At 41.2% G+C, this 15,278-nt stretch overlaps 2 protein-coding genes across 13 annotated transcripts in view; both read right to left on the minus strand.

The window, feature by feature from the left end:
- KIF25 (kinesin family member 25) overlaps positions 1-395 on the minus strand; it is a 41,748-nt gene extending 41,353 nt beyond the window's left edge. Inside the window, exon 1 of the mRNA XM_041468189.1 lies at positions 314-395. Within this exon, the coding sequence (XP_041324123.1) occupies positions 314-391 (78 nt within the window). The 5' untranslated portion in view covers positions 392-395. The remainder of the gene's footprint in view (positions 1-313) is intronic.
- Positions 396-6,092: 5,697 nt separating this feature from the next.
- Positions 6,093-15,278, minus strand: part of AFDN (afadin, adherens junction formation factor) — a 116,809-nt gene continuing 107,623 nt past the window's right edge. For 6 of the 12 annotated variants that reach the window (XM_041468184.1, XM_041468179.1, XM_041468177.1 and 3 more), the window contains 4 exons: positions 14,464-14,598; positions 13,282-13,576; positions 9,038-9,116; positions 6,093-8,279 (listed from right to left, as the gene is read on the minus strand). In XM_041468184.1, coding sequence (XP_041324118.1) covers positions 8,135-8,279; positions 9,038-9,116; positions 13,282-13,576; positions 14,464-14,598 — 654 coding nt within the window. In that variant the 3' untranslated portion in view covers positions 6,093-8,134. The remainder of the gene's footprint in view (positions 8,280-9,037; positions 9,117-13,281; positions 13,577-14,463; positions 14,599-15,278) is intronic. The other 6 variants (XM_041468185.1, XM_041468186.1, XM_041468188.1 and 3 more) reach the window with 2 other exon arrangements.

Here is a 15,278-nt window from a genome sequence, read left to right on the forward strand (position 1 = left end):
AGACGCTCCCTCAGCACAGGGGGGCCTCCCGAGAGCGCCGAGCGCCCGCCCTACCCGGAGGTGGGGCCCGAGGGAAGGAGAGCTGCTCACTGCTCTGACACTGTACTTCTATCCCAGCCCTAGCTGGAGCAGGCTCCTCCAACACACGAGCGACTAACAAGCCGCTCCCCACTGCCGCAATCGGGATGCCCGCCTAGGAAGGAGGAGGGCTTGGCAGCGCCCTCCCAGCCCTCCAGCCCGGCGGTCAAGGAACCGCCCCGCAGCACGTGCCCGCCCGCAGGCCCCGCCACGGTCCCGCCCCTCGCCCCCTCACGCGCAACCGCTGCTCCAGCTGCCGCAGGCGCTGCGCCCACACGGAGCTCGGGTCAAACCCGCGGTGCGGCCGCATCATCCCGCCCGGTCCCGCGCCGAGGCGGAGCAAGATCTCCTCCGGCTCCGGCGGGGATTTAACCCGGGACGCGTCGGGGGCGGTAGCGCGGCTACTATGGCGACGGGCCCGCCCCTTCCCCGCCCAGCACTCTGCGCTGCGATTGGCTGAGCGAGAGCCACGACCTGCCCGCCGCGCTCCGTCCCTGAGTGGCAGGGCAGTCAACCAATCCGCGAGCAGGAAGCGGGAACGGGGCGGGGCCATGGTGTGCCTATGACGGAGAGCGTCCCCAGCGGGGAGGCTGAGCAGGGAACGGGCGTGCTATCCATGGAGGTGGAGTTTCCTCCGCCTGCAGCGTCCCGGGGGACAAGCGACCTCAGAGGTCCACACTCATTATCCATGAGGGCTGGGGTCCCTCCTGTGTCTGAGGCCTGCAGTGTCCCGATCTCAGAGACCATGGCCAAGGATTAGGGCAGGGACTGCAGGAATAGAAGGAAAGCCTGGACCTCCCAAGGCTGGTGTAAGGCTGCCCGGTTCCTGGGCTCAGGGGCACAAACCTCACATCAGCGCAAAGGATGAGGAGAAGAACAGAGTTGAGAGCTCTGATATTGGCTACACGATTTCCCTCCTAAGCAGCTGATGATGTGTACTTTGGGCTAAGGCTGTAAGGGCCACAAAGAAGATTAAGGGGTAGAAACATCTGTTACACGGAGTGTGCTGGGGGAAGGGCAGCCTGGAGGAAGGGAAGGCTGAGGCGGATCCAGACAGTCTGTGCAAATACCTGATGGGAGAGTATGAACACCATAGACTGTGCTCTGTGGTGCCCAGAGGCCAGGAAAAGATATCTAAGGATAATGTGAGTGTTATGAACGAGGCCAAACTTTCTCAGGAGAAAAAGGTTCTTGTTTATTTAAATAGCTACAAGGAACAGAGTGCCCAGGATAGGCCCGAGCACTCACTCAGTGACTCAAAAAACAAAACAGTACGTGTTCCCAAACTTACTGGGTTCTCCCCAGAAACAATTTCCAAAAAGAACCAAGCTAACTCGAACTTCCCCCTTTTATAGCCCCGTTCGAGTCCAGGACTGGTGGATTTTGGATCCGCATGGTGATTGGTCCGCTTCCAGGCCTCTCATTGGTCTTTAATGCCATTCATTCTGGACCAATCATTTCTGCAGGGTGTCGAATGATTGGTCAGATCCTCCGTCCAATCTTCTTCATTCTTGCTCTGCCCGCTAGACTGCCCCTCCACCAACCCTGGACCCTTTTTCCAGAACATTCTAACAATTTTAACTCTTAACATAATGCAATATAATTGAATTCTAATCTAATTTAACATAACTTTTACTTATAACATGAGGATAGTCAAACACTGGCACAGGCTGCTTAGAGAGATGATGGAGTCTCCATCCTTGGAGCTACTCAAACCCCAATTAGACCCAGTCCTGGGCAAGCAGCTGTAGCTGACCTTGCTTTGATGCAGAGCTGGATGATGCACCACAGAGGCTGTTTAGTAACTGCAAACATGGCCGGCATTATGGCTGGTCGTAGCACAAGCACAAAGCTTGTGGGTTCAGGTCGTGTGGAACTCCTGAGGAGCTGCCCAGAGCAGGAGCTGTTCATCCAGGCTGTGGCTGGGGGTCTCACACTGAGGCTTCCAAGGTGAAAATGTGACATGCATTAGCAATATTACTTGGTACTCTACTGTATTGCACTGAAAGATTTACATGGTCTTGAAAGCAGTCATTATACTATTTGGTTATAAAATATGTAAGTATGCCAGATGCAGACATGTCAGCTTCTTGGAAGTGGGAAATAGCACTATTTTTGCACTATAGTTGTTAGGGTTTCTTTTTTTTAAAACCAAAACCAACATGATAATTACAGAGGAAGCCAGTTCCGCAAAATAGCAGTGTTAAGTTACTATCTGCTGAACACGGTAAAAGTGCTCTTGTATGGACAGTACAAAATCCAAAGACACAGAGCAGTGAATCCCTCCGTGTTTGGCACTAAAGGAATAGTGTTCCTTTCCTAAGGAACCCAGATACAGCCCACCTGTCACAGACCAAACCAAACACCCTGTGCAGCTCTATCCACCATCTTCTGGGATCCTGCATCTTCAACAAGTTACTACAATTTATAGCCTCTGTTTAAAAATTTTAAAAAAGACCCATCTGGCTGGTTGCAGTTAGGTTTGACACACAAAAGTGTAACTCAGCAGTTCCTCCTTGCAACTAGTTCTGCTTTGATGGAAAAATGAGAACAGACAAATGAATACAGGCAAAAAACCAGTTCAAAAGTGCTGCAATGATGTGGATGTTACAAGATGTTGGCACTAAGTACGGCAGACAGGATTTTAATCAACATCAGCTATTTTGGGGAGGATGATGTAGTTGCCTGCAGGGTGTGACTCACAGTTCTTGACAATGAGCTGTGATTTTATATGTAATTCTTATCCTGCAGCAGCAATCAAGTCAGAACAATGTTATTTACCAGTGAAACTCAGCTTCATCCCAGAAGGATCACCTCTGAAGTGTAACAGTTAATCTCTCCCTTACTGTGGATTTTACCCACTATTAATGAGATTAAGGATCTTGTTTCTGTAGGCTTTAACAGACAAGAAAATTTATTAGCACCCTTTGAAGTAGTAACCTAAAACTGAGTATCCACTACTCCTATCATTTCTGTATGCACCTCTGAAGGTCAAATAGTACTGAAAATTGTCCCATCAGTAGAAAAACAAATTTCAGTATAACGTGTGACTCTTCATAACAGCAGCAAATCTCCTAAGGGATCTTCTTTCTGTTTCCAAAGCTTAGGAGAGGTTGCTTGATGAACGAAACTGCCTGTTGGTGAGACCTGGGAAAGAAACAGCTATAATATAAAATCCAGCTCTCTTCTAGAAATGCTGCCAGACTGTATGGCAGTGCACCTTTCTACACTGGTTCTCTGCTTTGAAGAATCTTTTTCTCCCCAACTTTCACCAATTTGATCCCCTATTCCCCCTGCAAATGCAAGGCCCTGCCATATTACAGATCCTGCTGCGGAACTTCAAGGACAGAAATTTCATGGAACTGTCTAAATCAACATTTAAGTCTATTAATTTTAGCATCAGTGAAATACCATACATGGATTCTAAAATCTGTCAGTGGATTATAAATCTTAGGATACTATTAAGTAAGCATTGTCTTGAATACTTCTGATACATTTCACTTTAACCCCAGTGGTGGAACCAACAAGACCTAAGAGGTCCCAGCTCCATAAACTTTTGATGAGTTGTCCATTCAAACATTCCTAAATGCAGAATGGGTCGAAAAGCATTTGGGGAAAAAGCCCAGGAGAGAAGGCCATTATCCCTCTTTGGCCAAACACAGAGAGATTCTGCTGTACATCCCCGCATTTTCTACTGCCTCTGTGAGGTAGGTGACATTTTCCACACTCAGCAGATGGCAACTTGAGACTGCTGTACTGCACACAGCCTGTAAACATTATTTGTTGAAGCTGTAAATATCTCATTGCACATTCTTTAGTAACTGTAGTTGAGTTCTGAGCACCTGTCAGTAACAATAAACTGAGATTCTCTGGGCAGGTGTATTGCACTGTGGTCTCATTAAGTTTACCTGCCATTACAGCTGCGAAAGAAGTCAGCCAGCTCCAAATTTTTAGCCTGTGAGGCTTTGCCTTCTGGAACACACAACCAGTAGCTGACCCTGAGACAGCAGTATCATTTGACGAAACAGGAGGAAGAGCCAATTCTTATCACATACATGAGTCACTGCATGTGTTTTAAGACTTTTACCAGCACTATGTTTTGTGTTATCTAATTGAATAAGGAGGTAAAGAACAGTCTTGTTTATTCTACTACTTATGTACTCATTGCTTGACATACAGACAGCAATCTGTATGATCAAGTATATTGTTCATTATTTTAGGGAACAGGATGCATACTGTGGACTTGGTCAACATCTTCATTTCACTGCCTTTTGCTCAAACGCCAGCAAGACTGTAGTACAGACTACCTAAAGGAGTTGAACAACAGTGTATATGGATGATAGGTGCAGAAGGGAGAATTTAACACAGATTTAAAATTATTTGTTTTGTAGAGAGCTGACTGCATATGCAAATATAACTTCACACAGTTATGACTGTAAGGGCCATCATCAGTAAAAACACCAAGAGCTGTGCTGCCAAGGCTGACAGCTCATGTACCTCAAGCGAAGCAGATGCTATGCTGCCCAACAGCATCACACTAGTGTGCTCACTGAGCAAGCCCAAAACATTTTTCCCATTGAAAATTGTCGGGGTTATGGGGTTGGGATGACCCTGAGGTAGTAGAAAGTCTTTTTGCTCCCAACCCCGCAACCAGGGAAGTAGAGATTCGTCAGTTCTGCTTTTCAAGGTTGTTTATTTTTCCTTATCTATAACATTCTTTCCCTGACCAGCTGAGATCTGTCCAGCAGGTTGGGTTCCGGCACACTGTCTGCCCTTGGGGTGGTATTAACATTTTATACTAAGAACTACGTGTACTTTATTTACAATAATTTTCCAATACCTGTCACCTATGTTAGACAGTCTGCGCCTCTACTTTAAACCAGTCAAGAAGTGTTACCATCACAGCAGAAGTTGGAGCACAAGAAGAAGGAGAAGGACAGGACACGCCCAAATTCCTCCATCTTGCCTCTTGAACTCCCATTCTAAAACTCCCAAAATCCTACTTTTTCACCCTGTGACAAATTAACTATCATTCTACTCAAACTCTTGTGGCTTGTAAATCTTCACACAAAGTTGGAAGTTTGTTCCATGGGCTAAAATCGAAGGCACAGTTGTTTTTGTCTCCGTGCCTAGGTCTCTGAGCCCCCTGCCAGGGTCTAGAGTCATCCAGGGCAGTCAGTGGAATATCCTGGGTTTGGACAGAAAATGCATTACTACTGCTGTACATCACACACAGTTCCTCTCATAATCCTTGGAATAGTTTGGTCTAGAAGTAAAAGTTTCTATGACAAAGTTCACAGCTGCAACAACTACAGACTCAAATACACCACGTTTTGTTTGTACTGGCTCTTTTGTTTAGACTGACAGACTCATACAGAGAAGTGCAATGGATTGTTTCCATTTTCTTCTAGTCTTGACATTCTGTATTCAAAATTAAAAGTTGAGTTATTTTGAGGGTATAGGAGGATCTCAATCCCATCTTCAGCAGATGTACAGTTACAGCAGAAGGCATCTACAGCACTTGACTGGGGCTGGGCTCCCTCCCCAAGCAGAGTTTGAACTGCTGACTCCCATTAACCACAGCAATCCCCATGGAGACTCTGCATACACTATTTACTTTTCCAAAATATGCCACGTTCTAGGTTCCTCTTTGCTGTTACAAAAGCAACTTTGCACTTAAGGAAGATACAAATACAGTGTGACTAGTCTATATAATCAACACCACTGGTCTTTACTACTTTGTAAACTGCTGGTTAAGCTGTAAAAATCACTTCCTTCAAGTCAGCACTATAGGTATCAAATAAATTAAGAAATTCTCCTCTCTGATTAGTGAAGGTCAGCCTCTGTTGATTCTCCGTATCAAATTAATTTGAAGTTTTCATATCAGATACACTGACTTTGCTCATAAATACATTTTAAGAGGACAGGCAAGTCAAAACATATTAAGAGTCCCTCTGGTTTATGATAATGTTGTTAGGAATGCAGAATTAAATAAGAATACAAAAAACATTGAATGCAAAGTTAAATACAATACAAACTTTATTAAAAATAGGTTGCAAGTGAAATACAGTAGAAATGGGAAACTACAGCAGTTTTGATGGTTTTTTTTTTCAAATAATGCACAGACAAATATGAAAAGCACTTTTACACATATTCACACTTGACCCGAATGCCCAATAGCGGCCAAATCCACTCAACTGAAGGTTATAGGTATTTTTTTGCTAAGCCTTTTTCAGTCTAGCAGCAACAGTAATTCAGCCACAGCGTAAGTTTTTTCCTCAAGAAAAATGTGTCACTGTAAGGCTGCTAGTGTTCTCAAGATAAATTGGGAGAGGCTTGCTTTTGCTGATGAACAGACAAAGCAAGCATGCAGATCCTTCATTAACACTTGGAACCAGTTTAGTCATCTACTTCATATTTAACAGGTGAAACGGTAAAAGCACACTTTCAAATAAGAAACCTGAAATATGTAAAAAATATTTACACTCCAATTTTCTTTAACTTGCATTTATTTATCATACAACTCTTATTAAAAGTGATTTCTTTCCTAAGGCAGTGAAAGTCTACCCCTTTGTATTTGGAAGTGTGCACAAATTCCTAAATATATATTTATAAGAGAACAATATGATACAGGGGAAAAAATCATCTAAAGCCAGTAAAGGGCTCTGTCAAATAGAAAATTTGTTTGGAATCACAATATATATTGTCTTAACATCACACAATGAGAAAGACTCTGATGAGGTCCTTATTCCCAACATCATCAGCTACATAAGCATAGCTGAGGAAATAGTGGGAGGAAAAAGATTAACAATTAAAAATTAAATAAGGCTATAACAGTGTGAAAAAATAGCTTGAACTGCCAAAAAGGCTTTCAGTACAACCTTAATAAGATGTCAGTAAAGCCAGCTAGACAGAATGGGAGCTCACTAGCACTGCTTCCTCAGCACGAGCAGGGATGGTTCCTTGCTAGTACACCAGCTCTGTTAATGACCTTATGAATGTTCCCACTTCCAGACTGCAGTACTGTATTTGATGCTTTACACTTCAGTCTTCTTCTCTAATATGCCAATTGATATCTCCATAGAAAAAAAAAAATATTGCTGAACTGATAATAACACTCATGAATACTGTTCCAGGCCTAATTGCCCAATAACTTCTAACCTGAATTTCTCAGAAAACATACCCACGTGTTCTGCTTACCTTCTAACTGTAATCCTTGCCTTTAAGACATTACTAACATTTTGGTCCTAGCTGATGAAGGGCCACTAAGTGTAGCCTACTATCTATTGCTTATGTAATTTTTAATGAAACAGTTATCCAAAGGTTGTTATCTTCACATTTTTTCAAAGTCTGAAGCACATATAGTGGGGATACAACAACGTAGACTTTTCCGTAACTACAGATAACACCTTAGGCAATTCATTTGAGACCCAACAAATACATAGGAAAAGAGACATTTTTATTCCAAGATTCTATCTAGAGAATGTGTGTTATGTTACATTACTATGTAATGGTAAGATCTGTATTGATATGCTGATCCTTCTATGAACACCATACAGTCTGTCACACTTGCATATGAAACCTTATTTAAGGTGGCCCAGACATTGGCTTCTTGTCAAACAACCTAAAATACTAATTTCTAGTGCACAGTTTAGTTTAGGCAGTTCAAGCTATTCTCACTCTCTCTGCTCAGCAGCTAAAACAATAAGTGTGTCTGTAAAACACCAGGAAACAGAACTTATCTTTGACAAGTGCTACTTGGTCTGGTGCAAAAGAACTTTACCCCCAAAACAGAAAAAAAGTTACCTTCACGTGATTCGTATCTTTAAAATTTTACAGTGCTTTCATTGTATAAACCACAAGCTTCTGGCAAAGTAATCAGAGTTTTCTTGCTATTGCAACATCTCTAAGTCTTAATTAACAGTCTTAGATATAAAGGAATCAAAGTCACTCCTTTCATAAAACATTCATTTTCTGTTCATACTTAGTAGTGTGCTCCCAATCTCAATCCCTCAATTTGGAGATCATCCATTACATCTGATAAGGTGCTTTAATCTTATTTTGTGTTCAACTCATTTTCCAGTTCCATTAGTTTCCTAGAAGCTTTTACTTTATTGGATACATCCTGACCCTGTGAAAAAAGTCGCTGGCGTTCCCTGAACGTCAGGTTTTCTGGTGCTCCAGGTAAATCTGCATCTTGACTGGAAAGGAAACAAAAAACATTTTTTATAATTCTCACCTACAAGATCCTTAAATATAATCATTCTTGATGACATGTAATGACAGCTGTTTTGACTACAGCAAAGCAGTCTCCATTCTGTGTTCTGAAAGGTTTTGTTCCTCACATATACCTTTAACTCTGCCATTGTGCTATTACTTAAGAGAAATTCATAACTTGACCATTTATTGCATGTCAAAATAAATGGAAATGCTTGCCAATTTCCAGCATGAATGGCAGGTTATAAACTAAGGCTCTGCCTGTGTTAGCACAGCATTACTGCTCTCACTAAACTAGTAAGCTTTTCTGTGGTGGTACATTTCTAAGAAAAAGCACTGGAAGACAAACCTTTTCTTGTCCCACCATCAGTATGCTACATGGTAAAGCCCGTATAAGATATATATACAACTTAAATCTTTTATGCTTATTACAGGTTTTGTAAGAATGCCACTGGAGAGGTACTATTCAGATTTATAAATACACCTAAACCAGCTGAAGCTGCTCATTTACAGTGATCATTTTGTTTACTCAGTTGTAGTGCCAAAACTCGTTGCTGTTCAGTAGTGCTTCAGATCATCTAAGGACTTATGGAGAGAACTTAGTTGTGTTTTATAGTAACCCGTAACAGAGCCAACAGCAGAACTCTGGAGCAGCCCCCAGAGATACAACAATGACAACAGAAAATACTGCAGAAGCTAGCCAAGTCAGTTGTATAAAAGTTAATGGACTCCTGTATATCACCTTTTAGATCTTTTGTCTCTTGGATCCCGATAAACTTCCCCAGCAGCTGCTCCAGTAGATCCAGTGTATGAAATTATTCCTTATGCAAAAGAAATAAGTACGTTTAAGGACAGCAGCTACAACACAGAAGTTTTATACTGTATTCCTTCAAAAAGGTGCAGTGCTTCTTTCAAGAAACAATCTCAAATGAGAATCATAAATAATCAGAGGTCATCTGACCTCTAGAATATTTAATTCCAGTACTATTAAATTCAAACCCTCTTAAAATGGCCTATTTTTTAAATTCCTAATTTTGAGTCAAACCTCATTCTGTTTAGATTATCCAACACATGCCAAATCATGGTCTTTATCTTATTATGCCTTATTGTAAAACAGATACTAGAAGCAGTTCAAGGAGATCAACACAGTGCAACACTCTTCATTATCCTGTGACAAACTTCACAGGAGGTAAGTTAGCTGTAGCTCCTCCCTTTCTGAGGCTAAAAGTAAGCAAAGATTAGTATATACCATCTTTGCAATTCAGCAGAATCAAAATTTTAGTCTCTGTTAAGTCTGATACACAAACTGTATCACTCAGAAGATGGCCCCTTCCTCCCGCTCCTGAATTTAAATTCAGGTTTTGCAGCACTGCACCTTTAAGTTGATATAACGCACAGATTTTACACATTATATTAATTCCTTGTAAAGGCCACAAGACAAAACCTTTTATTTCCAATTAGAAGTTTAATAATTTAATTTATAATTAAGACCATATTATCTTAATAACTGTCAGGAAAAGAGTAAAAGGAAGTGTAGCACACAACTCAGATTTGTCTTCAGATAGTTCTAGTCTCAATATTGTACATGTTATGTCTTGTGAACCTTCTTTGGTACAAAAGGAGATGTTTGCTTCTTCCACTGGTACATCTAACTTCTTAGAAATATTCAGTAATTCTGAGTGAGGCTAGAACACATAAGACAATTTAGCTAGTGTGCTGTAGGCCAAATTTTTTCCACCAAAAATTTGCAGCATACCAAATCATACTAGGTATGCCAGGCATATAAAGATTTTTTTCCTCTCAGTTGCGAGTCTTACATTCCTGTAAGTAATGCCTTCCCTACTTTGAAAAGCTTGTGTCTGGATCCACAAGCTGTGGGTCATGGTTTCATTTGCATTTGGATAGTGGTTTTCATTTGGGTGTTGACTTTTTCCTTGGTGAGCTGACAGACCCAATGGTCTTTAAAGACCCAGTGGAAGAAAGCACAAGAGCAAAATTTGCAGAAGCATGGTTTACTAGAGTTAACACTCAGAACAGGAAAGAGCTGTAAAGGACAGGAATGTAACAGAGTCAGCGAGATGGGAGATGGTCAAACTGCACAGTGAATTCTGCATTTTGTGCAAACGGCTTTGTACATTACGCAGGCAGTCTTCATAGAAGCTTGAGCAATCAAGTGAAGTTAACCTGTTCTCATGGCTATTTTAAAAATTATGAAATAAGAGTATTCAGAATTAGTTGTATGGTTTATGAATTAGGCTATTAATGGCGAAGCATCATACTACAATATTCCTTAATTGTTACCAAAACCCTAACCAAATCTTTGTAAATTGTCCTTTCGATTTTTTTCCAGGACCAACAAACGTGCACAAACAATATCACTGAACATTTCACTTTCCTGAGATTCATTTTTCAATTAATATTAAGCAGAGCAGGATTAGAAATGCAATTATATACTAAATGGCATTCTGAGTTGTGGATGATGGGATGCAGGGAGAGTGGTGGTGACAACTAGTGACTGATAGCTCTAGGGTTGCCTAATTCATTACATATACAGCCTTTAAAGTGCCAAATAGGGAAGGGAAGCAACAGCTTTTGCAAGCCTACGTGCTGTGATGGAAGGCACATTTTACTTTTTATTACAGTCAGTTTGAAACAAGAATTCCTAGAAAAAGAAAGTCCTTTGAAAGGAAAGAAATTAAGTACAGACATACAGTACCAATGTTTCATGTCAAAAGCACGCCATTTCAGAATTTTCTTAATTCTTTGTGATACCTGGTGTTCAAAAGCTGAAGTCCTTCTGGTACAAAATTTGCTATAGGTTTATCAGTGATTTCACATGCACTGTAGTAGGTATTATGGTAGTACACAGCAGGTAGAGTCCAGAATTATACTCCAGTCTAATGAAAACACATTGAAAAACTAAAACCTTCCCTCACCTTCCTTTAAGATTCAGAGCCTATTACAGAGCCAGGCAGGAGTGACAGTGGGTTTGCAGAAGAGAGGCTACTACATCCTGATATCTCACAGGCAACACCAGTGTAAATTACCAGGCTTCCCCCACCTTTACCAGAGAATCACAGTGGATACTTTTTTTATGCAACTTGGGTGTTGTGATGACCACAAAGAGTGGAACTACTGATCATCAACTGCACCAGTGGGACAGTAATTATAACTGAGCTAAACTGTCCCTTCAGCAATATTAAAAACTGCACAGTACTGTGCAGAGCTTCTCTTCAGCACAGGAAGCAGTTCAATGGTAGCAGAAGCTAATCTGCCCTGCAAAAGAAAGGATGCTAATTTTCCTTGCTGGAAAAGGATGACTTGAGCCTCAACTGAACAGGATGTGGACAAGCAGTTCAGTGGCCTTGTATATATCCTAAATTAGATTCTCATGCTATTGCAGCTGGATTAGAAGTGCTTCTAATAGATGGAACCTATTTGGAAGCTCATATCCTCCCTATGCCCAGGGCACACTGCTGAATAAAGCAAGTGAGTGATTTTCCTAATCTGTTAGGTGGCCAAAAAAGTGATGAGGGATATAACATACTATAGGATTCCACCTGTGCCACTAAGACTTGAATCCAGCAAACAAGTTGATGATTCAGCTAGAAGCCAGCATAAACACCTTCCCTTGGGATCTCAGGTGACTTGCTACCTTGTTCATTTTAGAAGCATGAATTGATCACATACAGTTGGTTGTCAGGCACTTGTTAACCTCCAGTGTAAGTAAAAAGAATAAACTAGGACAATGTCCTGGCCACCATCTTCAAGAGAATATAGAAGAAAACAAATGTAGAAGTACCAGCAGATGCTGCTGTTTAAAGACGAAGTATTATATCAATAAAGTGCAATCTTATCAGAGTGAGACCTACTGAAAGTGTAAAGTATACAAGATTTCTCCTATACAGCAGCAGTTAAAAAAAAATCCCCAAACTTTGGACTGAATTAGCTTTGAATTCAGTATAGTTCAAGTAGTACTCTGCAGGCAAAATACAGTGCTAAAGTTACTGGCAGCTAGAACTCTAACTGAAATTAAACTTCATTATGGTTGGCTTGGAGTTATACTACAACAAGATGAGGAGTCAAAGAAACACAGAGGTGTAGAAAGGAAGGGAAGGAGTAAAGCAAACAGTACTAAGATGAAGTTTACATTTTTTTGTCTCTCTGCAAGGAAACTGCACTGTACAAACCAGAAATTCAGGAATGGTGCCTAATACATGAAACTAACTTCAAGACCTGTACTTCTCTTGGTGCTTGTGTATTTACATCTACAAATGTAATTTTTAAAGCCATTTGCACACTCTATTAAAAGAAAGAGAACCCTGGTACCAATAACAAAGCAGAAGATAAGTTCTGTCCATGAACCCATCAGGAGAGGTTTCCTGTGTTCAAGAAAGGTGCACTTCCAGATGCCCTGAATAAACAGTAGTCAGTCATACAAAACAAATCACTTAGAGATACAGAGTGAAAGCCAAAACCAACAGTACTTCAAACTGATTGAGTTAAAATAATTTCTGATTCATACATGAAAGATGGAATTTTTGCTTTTGAAAAGTTTGGGTAAAGAGCAAGAAAATTTGAGAGATCAAAATAATTAAAAATTGAAGGATTCATATTAATATCAGGATTTAAGTTAGATCACCAGAGTGAAAACAGTGATTAATGAAGGGGGAAATCACAAAATAAGTGATTCAATCTAGAGCCCTGGAGTTGAAAATATGAGGACAGTTTTGTAGAGATGACTTATTTCATTGTTTCTACCTTTAGAGCTGCTGGCATGGATGAAACTTGGTTTGTTTGATGGGAGCGGGGGCTGGCTTTTTTTGACAGCAGTACTGTTGGCATTGACGGGAGATGACTGGAATGAGTTGGAAAGAAAGATGCCATCTGAAACTGGGCGAGGCTGGCGGGAGGGCTGCTGTGGCTTAAGGGTGGCAGGAGGAAAGTCACCATAAGATTTTCTTGTGCTGGAGTACTTATCCTGACCTGCTAGATTGGAATCCTCCTCCTCCTCATCATCATCATCATTGTATGCAACAAACTTGGCAGTATAAATCGTGTCAGGGGAGAGGACCTGTGTTTTGAGGTAAGAGGTGTTTCGCTGAGGTGGGGGAGGAGGAGCGTTAGATGAAGGGGTTAGGGATGGGAGTTCATATTCCCGTGGAAGTGGAGGTCTGTACAGACCAGGCTCGTCAGGTTCCAGCAATCTTCGTTCAGCTTCATCGTGCTGCCTGCGCCTTTCAGCCTCTAAGCGACTGTAATACTCCTCTTCCTGGCGCCTCTGAAAGCCCAGAGGAAACAGAAACACAGTGGTCAGACATTTCAATCCATGAGATTTAAGCTTTTCATCACTAAGCTACAAACATCTTCTGTCAATCTTTTTTGTCTCCTTTTCTGGCAATAAGCAGGGCATCTATATGGACTTGTACAAAGAATATTTACTACTAAGAGTGAATGTTTTTTGTGGGTGCACTGGTGTTTGGCCAGTGGTCAAACCATCACATTTGCAAAAAACCAGCAGCCATCCAGTAACACCCTGTGTTACTGGATGGCTGCAGGTTTACCACTGCCTGTGGTCACTAAAGCAACTGCCTGTGTAAACTAAGGGCATTCCAACATTTATTACTCAAACTGTAACTACAGTTAATAAGGTGCAGATTTACTAAAGCTGTAGAGAATCTGTGGGAGAGGAATATAAGTAAAATTAACTACAACCTTAAAAAGGAACTTTGTAATTTTGTTTCATGCTTATACAATGTAAATTAGTCAACAGAGCCTTGGAATAGATGACTCCTAACAAAGTTTCTAGTATAAACATCAGGAAAGCTTCTTTCACACAAAAAAATTATTACAAATAAATTTTCCAAAACAGGCATCTAACAAATACTGTTAGAAGGCATTTAAAACAGAAACTATGCTAATGATATTTATATGAGGTTACTGTCTTCTATGTATTCTTCAGCAATACCAGTCAACTCCAGCCAGCAGGAATGGGCTGTTTGTTTAATTCCTTTTTGGTTTGGATAGAACAAACTGAAGCCTTGGGCCATGACCCTTATCACCAGGGCTACTGTGTTTAAACACTGCTGACCCAACCCTGAGATGGTACTGGCCAGGCTGAAGAGGAAAGGCCTGCAAGAACCCCTGTGGCACTCAGAAAACCACAACCTTTTCTTCAGCCTCTCTCCTGGTCCGCTCCTCCTCTTGCTGTCTGCGCTCTTCTTCCTGCCTGGCCCTGTCTTCTGCTTCTCGTTTCCGCATTTCTTCCAACTGTTGCTGCCGTCTGCGCTCTTCATCCTGTAACTAACAGACACACAATTTTAATTGGTCACTGACACGGGCAAGATGGGTCAAAAATGTACCTAAAAATGTAACTAAATACTGGCATCTAAAAATAACTCATTCAGCAGAAAATGTTATGCTACAGATTCATTAATACAATTTCCAGTCATTATGAGTATGCTTTGTTACACTGGCTTGCCTAAAATCCCTAAGGGGAAAAAAACCCAAAATACAGACACGCAGAACTGCATACATAAAAGCACAAATTACACAGGGAGACATTTTTAGCAGTCATGTATGAACTCCCAGTAAAAGACTGAGGTGACTCATGTCCCAAAGAGCTTCAACAACCATAGTCTCACAGGTACAGTAAAAAGAAATTAAATACTTGGAACCAACAGCCCACAGCTCCAGAGTCAATTGTTTTTTTTATTCTGGATTAGAATTTAAGCACTGGAAAATCATGACTCAGTCAAAGGGTCAATCCATTTAAAGTATCAGGCTCATTCAGCAAGTCTGCAAATAGTCTCAGGAAATAAAATCTCCCACTGTATCTGCAGCAGATGGGTTTTGGAAAAAGAGTGAAGGAAAGAAAACTTTTGACTACTGGGATGAAACAGCTCACAAGAAGAACTCAAGTCCAGACAGACAATACTGGTTTATATATGTGTATGATGCTGCACAGACAGAAAAACTGAGCA

This window comes from Pyrgilauda ruficollis, unplaced genomic scaffold (assembly GCF_017590135.1).
Source record: "Pyrgilauda ruficollis isolate IOZ18807 unplaced genomic scaffold, ASM1759013v1 scaffold214, whole genome shotgun sequence".
NCBI classification, from domain to species: Eukaryota; Metazoa; Chordata; class Aves; order Passeriformes; family Passeridae; genus Pyrgilauda; species Pyrgilauda ruficollis.